Source organism: Cucurbita maxima, unplaced genomic scaffold (genome assembly GCF_002738345.1).
Source record: "Cucurbita maxima cultivar Rimu unplaced genomic scaffold, Cmax_1.0 Cma_Scf00044, whole genome shotgun sequence".
In the NCBI taxonomy this organism is placed as follows: domain Eukaryota; kingdom Viridiplantae; phylum Streptophyta; class Magnoliopsida; order Cucurbitales; family Cucurbitaceae; genus Cucurbita; species Cucurbita maxima.
The window spans coordinates 1,192,128-1,207,110 of record NW_019272060.1 but is presented as its reverse complement, the minus strand read 5'-3'; the positions used below and the strand labels follow the sequence as shown (position 1 = coordinate 1,207,110).

Here is a 14,983-nt window from a genome sequence, read left to right as displayed (position 1 = left end):
ACACGTAAGTTCATGACTGTGTTTTAAGATAAAGGTTATGTTTTATGGAACTTTAATAAAGTCTTCCGCATTCAATATTTATGGTATGTATACAGTAGCGACCTTAAATTAAGTAGAAAATTTTGGTTCGTTACATCTTCCATCCTCCAATACTTGGCCACCAAACCATCATTGTGATCGACATCTAGCGTTGAATCCACAGTACGTGGTGTTGCAAACTCCACTGGTTCAGGAGGTGCAGCCGGAGTTGTGGTTGGGGTTGGTGTAGGCGTGCTCGGTGCAGCTACTAGCGACGATGATGGTTCCCGATGCTGCGCTCCTCCTTCTCCCAGCTCGATGACGAGGTACTCCACCGTAAATTGATTTGGGTTTTGGTCCGTCTCGGTCACTTTGTTCCACTGCCAGAAGGTGCTCTCGTCGAAGATGACGTCGCGCGACACGTGAGCTCGCCCTCCCGCAGAATCATAGAGCCTGTACGCCTTGCTCCCAAGTTCGTAGCCGATGAAGACGACCTTCAGCCCCTTGGGATCGAGCTTGGCGAGGTGGGGACGTGCAACCTTCATGTACGCGATGCAACCGAACATTTAGAGATGATTACCGCTGGCTTCTTATTGTACCAGGCCTCGTGTGGTGTCTTCTCGTCGAGGCTTCAGATTGGCGATCGATTGAGGAGGTAGACGGTCGTCATTACCACCTCTCCCCAAAACCTCTCGGGCATCCCGGTCATTATCAGCAATGACCTTGTTGTCCTGATGATGGTCTGATTTTGGCACTCCACCACCCCGTTCTGCTGGGGGGAGTAGGGCGCCGTTAGGTGTCGCTACATGCCAAGCTCATCGCAGTACTTATCAAAACTCACTGAGGTGAATTCTCTAACTCGATCCGTGTGCAGCACTCACATCTTCTTTCCGCATTCGACTTCCGCTCGTGCTTGAATGCGCTTAATCACCTCTACCGCCTCACTTTTCGCTTACAGCAGGGTCAGCCACATGAAGCGGCTTTTGTCATCGACCAACAGGAGGAAGAGGGTCTTGCCGCCTGGGGTTGCTGGCTTGATGGGCCCGCAGATATCACCGTGTACAAGCTCCAATAGCTCATCAGTGCGGTAGGATACCTGAGACGGAAAAGAGATGTGCCTCTGCTTGCCGACCCGTCGTACAGCCTGTTCACCCCTTCGATTGCCGGCAAACCATGCACCATCTCCTCCTTGTGTAGTTTTTGTAGAGTAGGAAAGTTCAGGTGCCCGAACCTTGAGTGCCACCTCCAAGCTACTGCTTTGGTCCTTGCCGAGAGGCTGACCGGTGCTCTAACTCCAACTCTAAGATGTAAAGGCGGTTGTGTGCCGAACTTGCGTGAGTAGCCGTCATCTATCATTGCAGATCTTGAGTAGCTCGTGCTCGATGGAGGTGAAACAACCGGCTTCATCGAGTTGACCCAGGCTCACAAGGTTAGCCTTGAGCCTCGGGATGAAGTAGACGTCGGTCAGCTTGTGGTGCTCGCCTCCCTTTCCGACGAACAGGATGGTACCGCGCCCTACGATCTCGATGACAGAGCCATCGCTGAACTTTACCGTCCTGCGAATCCCTGAGTCGAGCTCGAAGAATGCAAACCTGATCCGAGTCATATGGTTTGGTTCCCCTGTGTTGAGGACCCATCATCGGTGCTTTGCTGCTTGCCTATTTCACCGATTTGATCGAACACTTGCTCCTTCTTCAGCTGAATTGGCTCCCCAACCGGTGCCCTCAGCTGAAGACTATGTTGTTTTTGACCGGAGGAAATCGTTAACGAGGAAAAAATAAATTGAAGGAAAATCTTAGAGGAAGAAAATAATGGAAAAACAAAGAGAGAGATATTATTTGAGATTCTAAGCGGAAAAACCATGATTTTATTTTCATTCCATTGGCATATTTAAATAATTATTATATTCTAATAATTGAAAATAAGTGGCGATTCAATCAAAGCCCTTACTCTCGACATGGATATTCCACTTGTGGCTTTAACGGAATTCTTAACCTAACTATTTTCCTAAACTTACTGCATGATGGCTAATAAATTGTTCCACAAATAACTTGTTTATATTGAGGCATAACTTGTTGGATGACTTTATGTGCCTTTGGTGGTAGAGGAAAGGTGCATATGTTTGCAATGAAAGAAAGGCAGCAACTTAAGGAGATTTTGGGGAAAAGGATGTAAAAGGGAAATGCACCCTAATTAATTAATTAATGATGTATTTGTAGTCTGCGTTATGTGCCACTTTGCTTGCATTATGAGGCTTCCAAAGCTGCAAGGGACTAGGAATGTGGCTCTTTAAATTGGTGTCGATGGAAACAAAATTAGTCGAAAGCAAGAGTTCATTTTGTTCAACGTTTTGTTCAAGACTATGATAGAGTTGGGGTATGCGGCCTCTTGGGTGTGCTAAGGACCAAATGCAACACCTATATCTCATAAAAATGGTATGCTGTACTCACATGAAAGAATTGGAGGTTCATTTCTTGGCTGGTTGTGATATTAATGTTCAAACCCAAGACCTACACATCACACCCTTTAATCAACCACTCATCATCACCAAGGAAGTGAGCAAGCTATTTAAGTGATGAAGTTTCGTGTCGAATGCTGTCCTTGCCACTCACCAAAGAGTTTTACTTGTAATATGAAATAAGAATAGGAAAACTTGGTTAACATCTTGGATGGCTCACAGTTAGTCTTATAATATATGTACAAACTTTATCTTAATCTATTTTTCTTAATGAACTATAAACGATTGAATATATTAATATACTTCTTTGTGCTACTCTATCTTTGTTATAGATGGAACTCGAGGTACCAATTGTGGATAATCGCATGAGAGAGCAAGGTGGCTTTTTAGACCTATCTTATAAATTTTCGTTTGTTCACGAGCTGCTAAAATGGAAAATTTGAAAGAGTTACAAGATCCCAAATGAGCACTTAATATTTATCTAAATTGGTTTTGGTTTGTTTATTTTTCCTACGAATTGGTAAGAAAAAGTTATGGAGGTAAGCGAGGGCGTGGATCCAGCTCAGAAATGTGGCCATAAAAGGGTACTCTTTCGTCACAACCCAGCACACCCTAACCCTATCCCTTAAATCAAATTTATATATAGTCCTTTTCATACTTCTATTTTCCCAATAAAATTTTGAAAGCACCAAATATCCATTCTACCCTCAATAATTTCTCTTACTCTTAAAGTTACACGTAAATTTATTTCAAAATTTTAACGAGTTCTATGTTACAAGCAAAGGATACTTCCCTAATTATATTTTGTACGAATGCATACACAATGATATGATATGTGCTCCTTTCTTTTTATTGGTTTCCAGCAACTGAGCGTACGCTACCCCACAGACAAGCCTAGAGGGTACGTATAGAACCTCATCTAGTGGGCTCATGCATGCATACGTGAATTGTATGTAGAAAAGTATTATGCATCCAACTCTACCTGAAAAAGAATGTAGAGTCTAAGGAATAGTCACAAAAAGTAGGTCTCGCCATAAACTATATTGCATGTGATTCTATTTTTTGACTCCAAAAATGGGGTCACTTACAGAGTAATTTTAAATACTCAAACCATATTTAAGATTTTTCTAGGTAAATTCAGGCCCCATGTAGCGGAGGTCATGAAATCAATTCACACCTATGTGGCTATTTATTATATGTTGTATGATATTGTTATGATAATATATTCTTTATTTGATGAATATAATGATATGATCTTGTGTATGACTTCAAAAAGTATGTAAGAAATGCTATGATTATGTATGTTAGCCTTGTAAAAAATGTATGTCATGATAACATGGAACTATTGTATGTATCATCTTGCGAAATCATTATTTTTATATGAGATCTTATACATGTTGTATGTACATCGAGCATAGGTTATTTCTCTTCGTATGTTTGTATAGTTGCATACAAATCATATAGTCGAAATTGAGATGAAAAAAATTGAACAGACCTAAAATACTCTTTGCACGTGCCACACACGCTCCTCATGCTCGAAAAGAAGGTCCCACTCACGCTCCCGCGGGAAATGAGCACACTTGCTGCCTCAAGTGTGCCAGTTGTCAATCACAACCATACTATGAAGAGAGTAGGTTGTGACCTTCATACGCCATGATAAGCAAAGTGGCGTCCCTCACGGGATACACCTATGATGCGATCGAGACAAGTGGGCATTGAAGACAAGTTGAGACATAGCAAGACAGAGACATCATAATAGACATGAAGGACAAAGATAGGCTTGTTGAAGGGTTGGGTAGGGCCCGATCCTTAACCTCAAAAGTTGGAGTAAGTCCTCGTCCATATGAAATATGAATGCTTGCCAAGTTTTGTGTCAATTGGACACCGGACGGACAATGCACGACGCTGTACCCCAAAATTACCATGGTGTTAGCTATTCACCACCACCCTTTATAGGGACTCAAAATGTACTATAGGGGTACCATGGTGTTAACTCTCCACCACCACCCTTTATAGGGGGTACCATTGTATCACAGTGTGGGTGAGCGTGCCGATACGAATGTCTCGGACGACTTCCTTTGAAATGAGTTTTTTAAGGACAATACCGGACGGCACGGGTGTGCCGGTATTGCGCCCTAGCCCACGTGTTGGAGGTTGCTACATACACCTGCTATCCGGTATGGTATCTATAAATGACTCGGCATGGACACGGGAGGGCCTATGCCTCAAGAGAACCCGGATGGATGGGTGCTCGGGAAGTCCTAATGAGATGAACGACACACGGGCCCAGTCTCGATGGCATGATCGAGCGAGTTATGATGGCCTACTTCATCCTGAGGCTCGGAATGGTATCAAGACATATGGACCCTGTCGATGGAGATCGAGATGACAAGTTCAAATGCGACGTTGAATTGAGAGACATGTGCCCGAGTAGAGGCAAGGTCGAGCCGAATGACTTGGCCTAGCGTAGAGGCAAGTCAGATGTGTCGCAGACGATTGAACATGCATGCGTAGACGGCGTGTGTGGTTGAACAAGTTTGAATTCCGCACAAGCGATGTTCGATTGGTGAAAACAAACCTCGGCTACGGTCCGATGAAGCCACAAAATCGGGGCGAAAAATATATATGGGGCTTAATTCCCCTTAAGGCTAGTTGTGAGCGTGTCAAGTACGATGTCGCGCGGTAAAAAAATGTAGGACCGTGACAGTTGGTATCAGAGCCACACTTTGTGTGTCTAGTTGAGCAAGATAGTCAAAAGAAATGAACCCAAGAGTTGATCGAAGACTTTGCAAGTGTGTCAAGAGTGCTAGAATGGGAAGGACAGTTGCCGATCATAATTAGAATCAGTCGGGGGTTGAAGCCAAGACTACCCGAAGTTCATTAGTGTCGTGTGTTGACACCTCAACATGGGGAGATCTACCCGTCAAGCAAAACTAAGTTCATTTGGCAAGAGCTTGTAGTTCTGAAGTGGACAAGACAGATGAAACAGAAAGCGCACCCCGACGGTGCCTTCCAAAGAATCATTCATATTTGAGGAATAGTGTCAATGGTTGCAAGCAGAGAAGCCGAGAGTCGCGATAAGACAAGCATCAGCCAAGTGCAAAAGTTGAGTACAATGTAAGTCCTTATGAGGGGACGACCTTACTGCAAAGAGGCAGCCGAGTTCGAGTGGGGGAGAGCCGAATCAATGTCTCTCACCCCATAAAGGTGCTTTAACATACGAGCACACATGTATTCCTTGAGCCACCACCTTGTGCCTAAGGTGGATGACTCCACAAGAGATGTCAAGACTAGTATCCACTCGAGAAGTGTGCATCAAGCTGGCAGTGGACATAGAGAAGTGAAACTGCGATAAGATCGTGAGAAGTTCAAGTACAGCAAAAGCTACAAGAAGGTGGCAAAGAACAAAGAGTTGGCCGAAAGATAGCGCCAACAACTGAAGAGGCTGTGTCAAAAAGTTTTCGAATTTACTCAATAGAATAATTGGTCGCAACGAGAGAGTGTTGTAGGTGGGGTTGAGAGCCCTACCTCGAGGGGTGCACCAGCTTTTGTTATTCTGAGGATACACACATTGAGGCCAAGTTGGCCACAATAGGGCAAAGTGCCCCTTTAAAGTCCATAGTCGTCTGGTGAGTGTTTGTAGAGAGAGTCAGCTTCACCCACAACTATGGCAAACACTGAATAGCCATGTCTACGTTACGAGTCTCAGTGGCCGAGTCCAAGATGGGCGAACAATAGAAATAGGTCCGAAGGGGGATAGCTATAGATAGTAGTACCAAGCCAAAGTTGAGGCAAGTTCACCCAAAAACTGACCAATTCAAGAATAAGAATGTGGTGCCATATGACGAAAGAGAAGTCAGATGCATCCACTCAAACATGTCCCCAAGCTGACGGAAGACGTCAACAAGATGAGCATTATGACAAAAGATAGTCAGGTACTCAATAATTTTATACTTTTCTGAAACACAACCAATTTCAGCGAGTTGAGTCGGCAACAGTCAGAGAGTTTGGATCGTCATCGGGACGATGTCGAGATTGAATGGGGGAGAATTTCACAATCAGTGGGGCGAATGCGCCTCATGAAAGTCATCGAGGACGATGACTAAATTAAATGGGGGAGAATATCACAATCTGCAGTATGATTGTGCCCCGAGTAAGTCATTGAGGACGATGACTAAGTTTAGTGGGGGAGAATATCACAACCATACTATGAAGAGAGTAGGTTATGACCCTCACGCCATGTCAAGCAAAGTGGCGTCCCTCAAGAGACGTCCATCCGGCCACATGCGGACCAATATAGAAGAGTGTCATGATGCGATCGAGAAGGATTATGCATCATCCAACACATGACTACGCAAAGTGAGCATTGAAGACAAGTTGAGACATAAGCAAGACAGAGAAATCAGAATAGACATGAAGGACAAAGATAGGCTTATTGAAGGGCCGGGTAGGGCCCTAGCCTTAAGCTCAAAGGTTGGGGTTTCAGAAGGAATTTAGGCATGCGGTTCAGGAGTTAAGTCTGTCCATATGAAATATGAATGCTCGCTAAATTTGGTGTCAATCGGACACCGGACGGACAATGCACGACACCGTATGACCATTCACCAAAATCATGTCCATGCCTCGAAGAATGAAAATGACTCAAAATGTACTATAAGGGGTACCATGGTGTTAGCTCTCCACCACCACCCTTTATAGGGGGTACCATCATCTCACAGTGTGGGCGAGCATGCTGAGACGAGTGTCTCAGGCGACTTTCTTTGAAATGAGTTTTTGAAGGACAATATCGGATGACACAGGTGTGTCGGTATTGTGCCCTAGCCCGCGTGTTAGAGGTTGCTACATACACCCCCTATCTGGTACGGTATCCGTAAATGACTCAGCATGGACATGAGAGGGCCTATGCCTTGAGAGAACTTGGATGGATGGGTGTTCACGAAGTCCCGATGAGATGAATGACACGCGGGCCCATTCTCGATGGCATGACCGAGCGAGTTATGATGATCGACATCCTGAGGCTCGGGATGGCATCAAGATATATGGACCCTGTCGATGGGGATTGAGATGACAAGATGAGATGCGACGTTGCATTAAGAGACTTGTGCCCGAGTAGAGGCAAGGTCAAGTCAAATGACTTGGCCTAGCGTAGAGGCAAGTCGGATGTGCTGCAGACGATTGAACATGCACGCACAGGCGGCGTGTGTGGTTGAACAAGCTTGGATTCCGCACAAGCGATGTTCGATTGGCGAAGACAAACCTCGCCTAAGGTCTGATGAAGCCACAAAGTCAGGGCAAAAAATATATATGGGGCTTAATTCCACTTAAGGCTAGTCGTGAGCGTGTCAAGATCACGATGCAGCACGGTAAAAAAATGTAGGACCGTGACACCAGTCTTACCTTTACCTAAAATGTATGAGTAGGAAAATACAAACACATGCAACATGGAGGGCAAGGTTGGATGTTGGATGTGTAGTACTTCTCTATACATAGACCACGTGTGAGAGCATGAGCTCAAGTGGGATTGCGAGCTCTCACTCAAGTGGGCTTGCGATCTTACTTGAGAGTTTCCTACCTCATACGGCTTAACAGTCAATCTTTTGTTGTCCCATATTTTAAAAAATTTGGCGGACATAAGCGCCAGAGTAAACGTTGCTGTAAGGGTGGTGGAGCATCAAATCCCTACCTGGAGGACAACGCGACCCAACAAGGTCAAACTTCCTGAACCCAAGCCCTTCTCCAGGGCTCGCGATGCCAAGGCCTTAGAGAACTGCATCTTTGACCTTGAGCAATACTTTAAGGTGACTAACACTAAGACAGGGGAAGAAAAGAACATTGTGGCCACCATGCATCTAGCCGAAGATGCGAAATTGTGGTGACGTTCAAAGTATGCGGACATCCAAGAGGGTTGATGCACAATAGACACTTGGGAGAATTTAAAACAGGAGCTTCAGTCTCAATTCTTCCCAAGGAATGTTGAGATCATGGCCAGAAGGAAATTACATGACCTTAAACACACGAGTAGCATTCGAGAATATATCAAATAGTTCTCGTTACTCATGTTGGGCATCCAACAGATGTCTAAACTAGATAAGATCTTCCAGTTCACAGAAGGACTGTACCCATGGTCGAAGTCTAATCTATATGAACACGACATAGAAGACCTCTCTAAGGCCAATGTTATGGCCAAACGACTGTTTGATTTGAACAACGAACAGTCCCAAGAGACAAGACGAAACCAAGCCTCTTTGAGTGGAGGTAATCACAACCACATCTCTAATCCCTCTAGAGTGGGAGGAGGAGACAAATTGAGGATCGGAGGAGGAGAGACAAGCAACCCCAATAGGGGACTGGTGTCTAAGGCAAGGGACCTCACCATCAGAACCACTTCAATCGACCACCTCTCTCTTGTTTCCTTTGTAAAGAGAACCATAGGGTGTATGAATGTTCAAAGAGGTTGTCACTATAGGAAATTCAAGCCGCATTAGATGCAGACGTAGATGCAAAATTTGAGGGTGAAGAAGCCGAAAAAATGTTGAACATAGAAACACATCAGATGGGAGCCCTAAAGTTCCTATCCGCACTTCAAAAGAAGACCTGGGAACAAAGAGAGCCGGTTGAAAAAGGTCTCATGTATGTGGAAGCGTGGGTGAATCACAAGTTGGCCAAGAGTACGATGGTCGATTCAAGAGCCACCCACAACTTCATGACCGAGACTGAAGTGAATCGGTTGAACATCTGACATCGAGACTCGAGGAAGATGAAGGTCGTCAACTCTATGGCCTTACCCATTCTCGAAATAGCAAGAAAGACTATACTTAAGTTGGGAACATGGAGTAGCTTGGTGGACTTTGTAATCGTCAAAATGGATGGCTTTGATGTGGTACTCGGGATGGAATTCCTATTGGAGCATAAGGTGATCCCATGCCCTTGGCTAAATGACTAGTCATAACAGGGTCAACCCCAACTGTTTTCTAGACAAGCATCAAACAACTCGATGGAATTAGGATGATTTCGCCACTCCAACTTAAACGTGGTCTTGCACATAATGAGCCAATGTTCATGGCCATTCCTGTGGTGGAAATTGAAGGAACAATTGAACTTGTTCCCATAGAAATACAGCGTGTACTAGAAGAGTGTCGTGAAGTAATGCCAGAGAGTCCACCAAAACCTTACCACCTCATTGAGGCATAGACCACGAGGTTGAACTGAAACGGGGGTCGAAACCCCCGGTAAAGAATGCTTATAGAATGGCTCCACCTGCGTTAGTGGAGCTATGAAAGTAGCTCGATGAACAACTTACTGCTGAGTTCATCAGACCTGCAAAAGCCCCCTTTGGAGCCCCAATGTTATTTCAGAAGAAGAAGGATAGGAGTCATCGCCTATGCATAGACTACTGTGCCCTGTTGTTTTTCACAGAATTTCGGTGAGAGGAAATTGGTTGTTGGAAGAAAATGCGTAAAAAAGGAGAGAGAAAAATTAACTGAATTCTGACTGCGTTCAGATTGTTTTATTTTCTGAACAAATCTTCTATTTAAAGTAAAAATCATTCTAAAAATGGCTGGAGAGTGGCCAACTAAATTTGTGCCACTCCCTACAAAATTTCAGTCTAAAACTCTGGTGATCCATTCGACGTGATTTGTAAAATGGTCAAACTGACGATTTTCTGAAATCGTGTGAATAAGAAAAACGGTAAAACTCAGGTTTTATCTAACAATCTTCTCATAAAACCTGTAGTATATCTACCTTACTATTTGAACTCCGATCTTTGAGCGTAGTTCTTCAAATTTCACCCGCGCCAGGGACTTGGTGAAGATGTCTCCAAGTTGTTCCTCTGTTCGGATGTAATCAATTTTGATGAGCCCTCGATCTGCACATTCTCGAATGTAGTGGAATCTGATTTCTATGTGCTTGCTTCGTTCATGCAAAACTGGATTTTTGATCAGGGAGATCGTAGCTTTGTTGTCTACGTATAGCATTGGTGGATCACTTTCTCTCCCGATGAGTTCTTCCATTAGTCGCGCAAGCCAGATCCCTTGTGTTGCTGCCATCGAAGCGGCGATGTATTCTGCTTCACAGGAAGACAAAGCAACTACCTTCTGTTTTGTTGATTGCCAGCAGATTGCGCCGCCTGAGAGAAAGTAGATCATTCCGCTAGTGCTCTTACGATCATCAACGTCATCGGCCATGTCACTATCACTGTAGCCAACTAGCTTGAGTTTCTCCTTTCCGCTCCCTGCGCAGTATCTTACACCCCAGCCTCTGGTTCCGACTACATAGCGCAGGATGCGCTTGACAGCCACTAAATGCTCCTCCCTAGGTGCTTCCATAAACCGGCTCACATATCCAACAGAATAAGCAAGATCAGGACGAGAGTTTACCAGATAGCGCAGACTCCCGACAATGCTGCAGTAATTGGTGGAGTCGACTGTCGTCGTAGTGCCAGCCTTTCTTAGTTGGAGTCGGGCCTCCATTGGCGTCCTTGTAGGATTACTGTTCACAAGTCCAGTTGTGTCCAGCAGCTTCTTTGCGTATGCACTTTGGCAGATGGAGATGTCGGTAGAATTCTGTTGCACTTCGATGCCGAGATAGTAGCTGAGCACGCCGAGATCGCTCATCTCGAAGTTTTTCGACATCTCCTTCTTGAACCTTCCGAGGACTTCCATGTCACCTCCAGTGATTATGAGGTCGTCGACGTGCACTCCCACGATTAGTCGCTTCTTGTCATGGTCGTGCGTGTACATGCCATGCTCAGAGGCGCAACGTTTGAATTTCAGTGACAGTAAGGTACTGTCGAGCTTCGCGTTCCAGGCTCGTGGAGCTTGTCGAAGCCCGTAGAGTGCCTTGTGCGGGCGCAATACTTTATTGGGGTTGTTGTTATCCAGGAAGCCAGGTGGTTGTCGGACATAAACAGTCTCCTTTAGCTCTCCGTTAAGGAAAGCAGACTTTAAGTCCATATGGTGAACCTCCCAAGAGTAATGTGCTGCAATTGCAAGTAAGAAACGAACGGATTCTAACCTTGCCACTGGCGCAAATACCTCTTCGAAGTCCACTCCTTGCTTCTGGACGTAGCCCTTCGCCACCAGACGGGCCTTGTGCTTCACAACTTCTCCTTTTTCGTTGCGCTTCAGTTTGAAGACCCATTTGAGCCCTATTGCTTGGTGTCCCGGCGGCATATCCTCCAGTCTCCACGTCTGATTTTCGGTGATGGATGTCATCTCCTCCTGCATTGCCTTCAGCCAGCACGAATTCTTTTTTGCTTCGGTGAAGGTGTTCGGTTCATCTGCACTGATGGCATGTAGTCCGGCCACTTCTTCGAGCTCGCGCACTGCCAGTCCAGGTGGTTCACCTCCTCCTACTAGGTCGTCCATCCTCCGGTACCTGGCCTCCAGATCAGTATCGTGATCGGCATCCAGCGTCGAATCCGCAGTCCGTGGTGTTGCGAATTCCACTGGATCAGGGGTTGCACCTGCTGGCGGCGGTGACGGCTGCTGATGCTGGGCTCCTCCTTCTTCTGGCTCGATGACGAGGTACTTCACCGTAAATTGATTTGGATTATGGTCTGCCTCGATCACGTCATTCCACTGCCAGAAGGTGCTTTCGTCGAAGACGACGTCGCGAGACACGTGAGCTCGCCCCCCTACAGGATCATATAGTCTGTACGCCTTGCTCCCGGGTTCATAGCCGATAAAAACGACCTTCAGCCCCCTAGGATCGAGCTTGGCGAGGTGGGGACGTGTTACCTTCATGTATGCGACGCAGCCGAACACGCGAAAATGATGTACCGCTGGTTTTTTGTTGTACCAGGCCTCATATGGTGTCTTCCCGTCAAGGCTTCGGGTTGGTGAACGATTGAGGAGATAGATGGCCGGTCATTACTGCCTCTCCCTAGAATCTCCCAGGCATCCCGGCCGTCACCAACAATGATCTTGCTGTCCCGACGATGGTCTGATTGCTCCACCACTCTGTTCTGTTGGGGGGAGTAGGGCGTCGTTAGGTGCCGTTGTATGCTGATTTCGTCACAATACTTACCTCTCTGCCTCGATCTGTGCGCAGCACTCAGCATCTTCTTCTCACATTCGGCCTCCGCTCGCGCTTTAATGCACTTAACCGCCTCTGCCGCCTCACTTTTCGCTTGCAACAGGGTCAGCCACATGAAGCGGCTTTTGTCATCGACTAACAGGAGGAAGAAACTCTTACTGCCTGGGGTCGCCGGCTTGATGGGCCCGCAGATATCGCCGTGTACAAGCTCCAACGGCTCATCGGCTCGATAGGATGTTCGAGACGGAAAGGGTGTGCGCCTCTGTTTGCCGATGAGGCACCCGTCGCACAGCTTGTTCACGCCTTTGATTGCTGGCAAACAGTGCACTAACTCCTCCTTCTGTAGTTTTTCTAGAGCAGGAAAGTTTAAATGCCCGTACCTTGCGTGCCACCTCCAAGATACCTCTTTGGTCTTGGCCGAGAGACTGACAGGTTGCTCTATCTCTAACTCCAGGATGTATATACGGTTTGTCGTGTGCCTTGCCTGTGTGAGCAACCGTCGTTGATTATCGCAAATTTTGAGTAGTCCGCGCTCGATGGAGATGAAACAGCCTGTCTCATCGAGTTGACCCAGGCTCACAAGGTTAGCCTTGAGCCTCGGAATGAAGTAGACGTCGGTCCGCTTGCGATGCTCGCCTCCCTTGCTGGCGAATAGGATGGTGCCGCGTCCTTCGATCTCGACGACGGTCCTTGTGTTGCTCTCGTCTCACTCGCTGATCTGAGCGAACACTCGCTCCTCCTCCAGTTGAATTGGCTCCCTAGCTGGTGCCACCTTTGCTACGCCCAGCTGGAGCTCTTTCTCGAGTTCAACATCGTTGTTGATTACCTCCATTTCCGTGGATTTGGAATCGACAATGGGGACACATGCACTTACCATGAAAAGAGCTAGCTCGTCCTCCTCGGATTGAGCCACATGGGCCTTTTCGGCCTTCTCCTTGTTCCTAAGCTTGCTCCAGCAATCCCTACTTAGGTGTCCTTTCTTCCCATAGTTCGAGCTCGGACTCCTTCTTTTGATTCCCATCTTTCCCGCGCATGCACCTCAGGGACAACCTGTAGCATCTTCTTCACGATTTCTGTCTCGCTGATGCTGCCACCGAGTGTGGTGATGTGTGTGTTTTTACACTTCGCATTTTCTTCTACTCAAACCTGAGATCTTTATGATGTTAGGTCAAAGCTCTAACCACTTGAGCTATTCAACTTGTTTGTTGATAGGTTGGCTCCTCTGCAATGATATACACCGATCTTCAACCTGACTCTGATACCACTTGTTGTTTTTCACAGAATTTCGGTGTCTGACTGCGTTCGGATTGTTTTATTTTCTGAACAAATCTCTTATTTAAAGTAAAAATCATTCTAAAAATGGTTGGAGAGTGGCCAACTAAATCTGTGCCACTCCCTACAAAATTTCAGTCTAAAACTCTGGTGATCCATTTCACGTGATTTGTCAAATGGTCAAACTGATGATTTTCTGAAATCGTGTGAATAAGAAAAACGGTAAAACTCAGGTTTTATCGAACATGCCCTGAACAAAATCACTGTCAGGGAATAAGTACCCTCTACCCATCATTACTGACTTGTTCGATCGACTACATGGCGCGAAGTACTTCTCGAAACTCAACCCAACGTCGAGATACTATCAAGTGCGGATTGCCGAGGGAGATGACGCCAAAACGACTTGTGTCACTAGATATGGGGCCTTTTAATTCCTAGTCATGCCTTTTGGGTTGACTAATGCCCCCGCCACATTGCACCTTGATGAACTAAGTTTTCCACGAGTATCTCGATAAGTTCATGGTAGTCTATTTGGACAACATAGTGGTCTACAGCTCTACCATGGAAGAGCATGAACACCACCTGCGGTTAGTTTTTGAAAAGCTGAGAGAACACCAACTATACGTGAAGAGGGAAAAATGCGCGTTCGTGCAACAACGAATCAAATTCCTCGGACACGTAATAGAAGCAGGCAAGGTAGGTATGGAAGAGGAGAAAGTCAAAGCCACCAAGGAGGGGAAGATCACCTCCTCAGTGACAGAAGTGCGCTCCTTCCTTGGGTTGACAAATTACTATCGAAGATTCGTTGAAGGATTCTCAAAGCGCGCAGAGCTCTTGACCGAACTATTAAAGGAGGGAAACAAGTGGAGTTGGACTTCACGGTGTCAAGAAGCTTTTGACAACCTTAAGAACGACATGATGGAAGAGCCAGTTTTAGGGATTGCCGCGTGACAAAACCCTTTGAAGTCGAGACGGATGCCTCAGACTTCGCCCTGGGGGCGTCCTACTGCAAGAGGGACACTCCATACCATACGAGAGTCGAAAGCTAAACTTGACAGAAAGAAAGTATGCAGCATCTGAGAAAGAAATGTTGGCAGTTGTCCAATGTTTGCGATCTTGGAGACAGTACCTCCTCGAAGCCAAGTTTGTAGTCAAGACAGACAACAGTTTCATATGCCACTTCTTTGACCAACCCAA

General features: G+C 46.0%; 1 protein-coding gene across 1 annotated transcript; it reads left to right on the top strand.

Moving 5' to 3' along the window:
- The first annotated feature begins 14,347 nt into the window (after positions 1 to 14,347).
- On the top strand, positions 14,348 to 14,737 carry LOC111470335 (uncharacterized mitochondrial protein AtMg00860-like). Its single transcript, XM_023115884.1, has one exon. The coding sequence runs from the start codon at positions 14,348 to 14,350 to the stop codon at positions 14,735 to 14,737; it is 390 nt and encodes a 129-aa protein (XP_022971652.1).
- Positions 14,738 to 14,983: the final 246 nt, after the last annotated feature.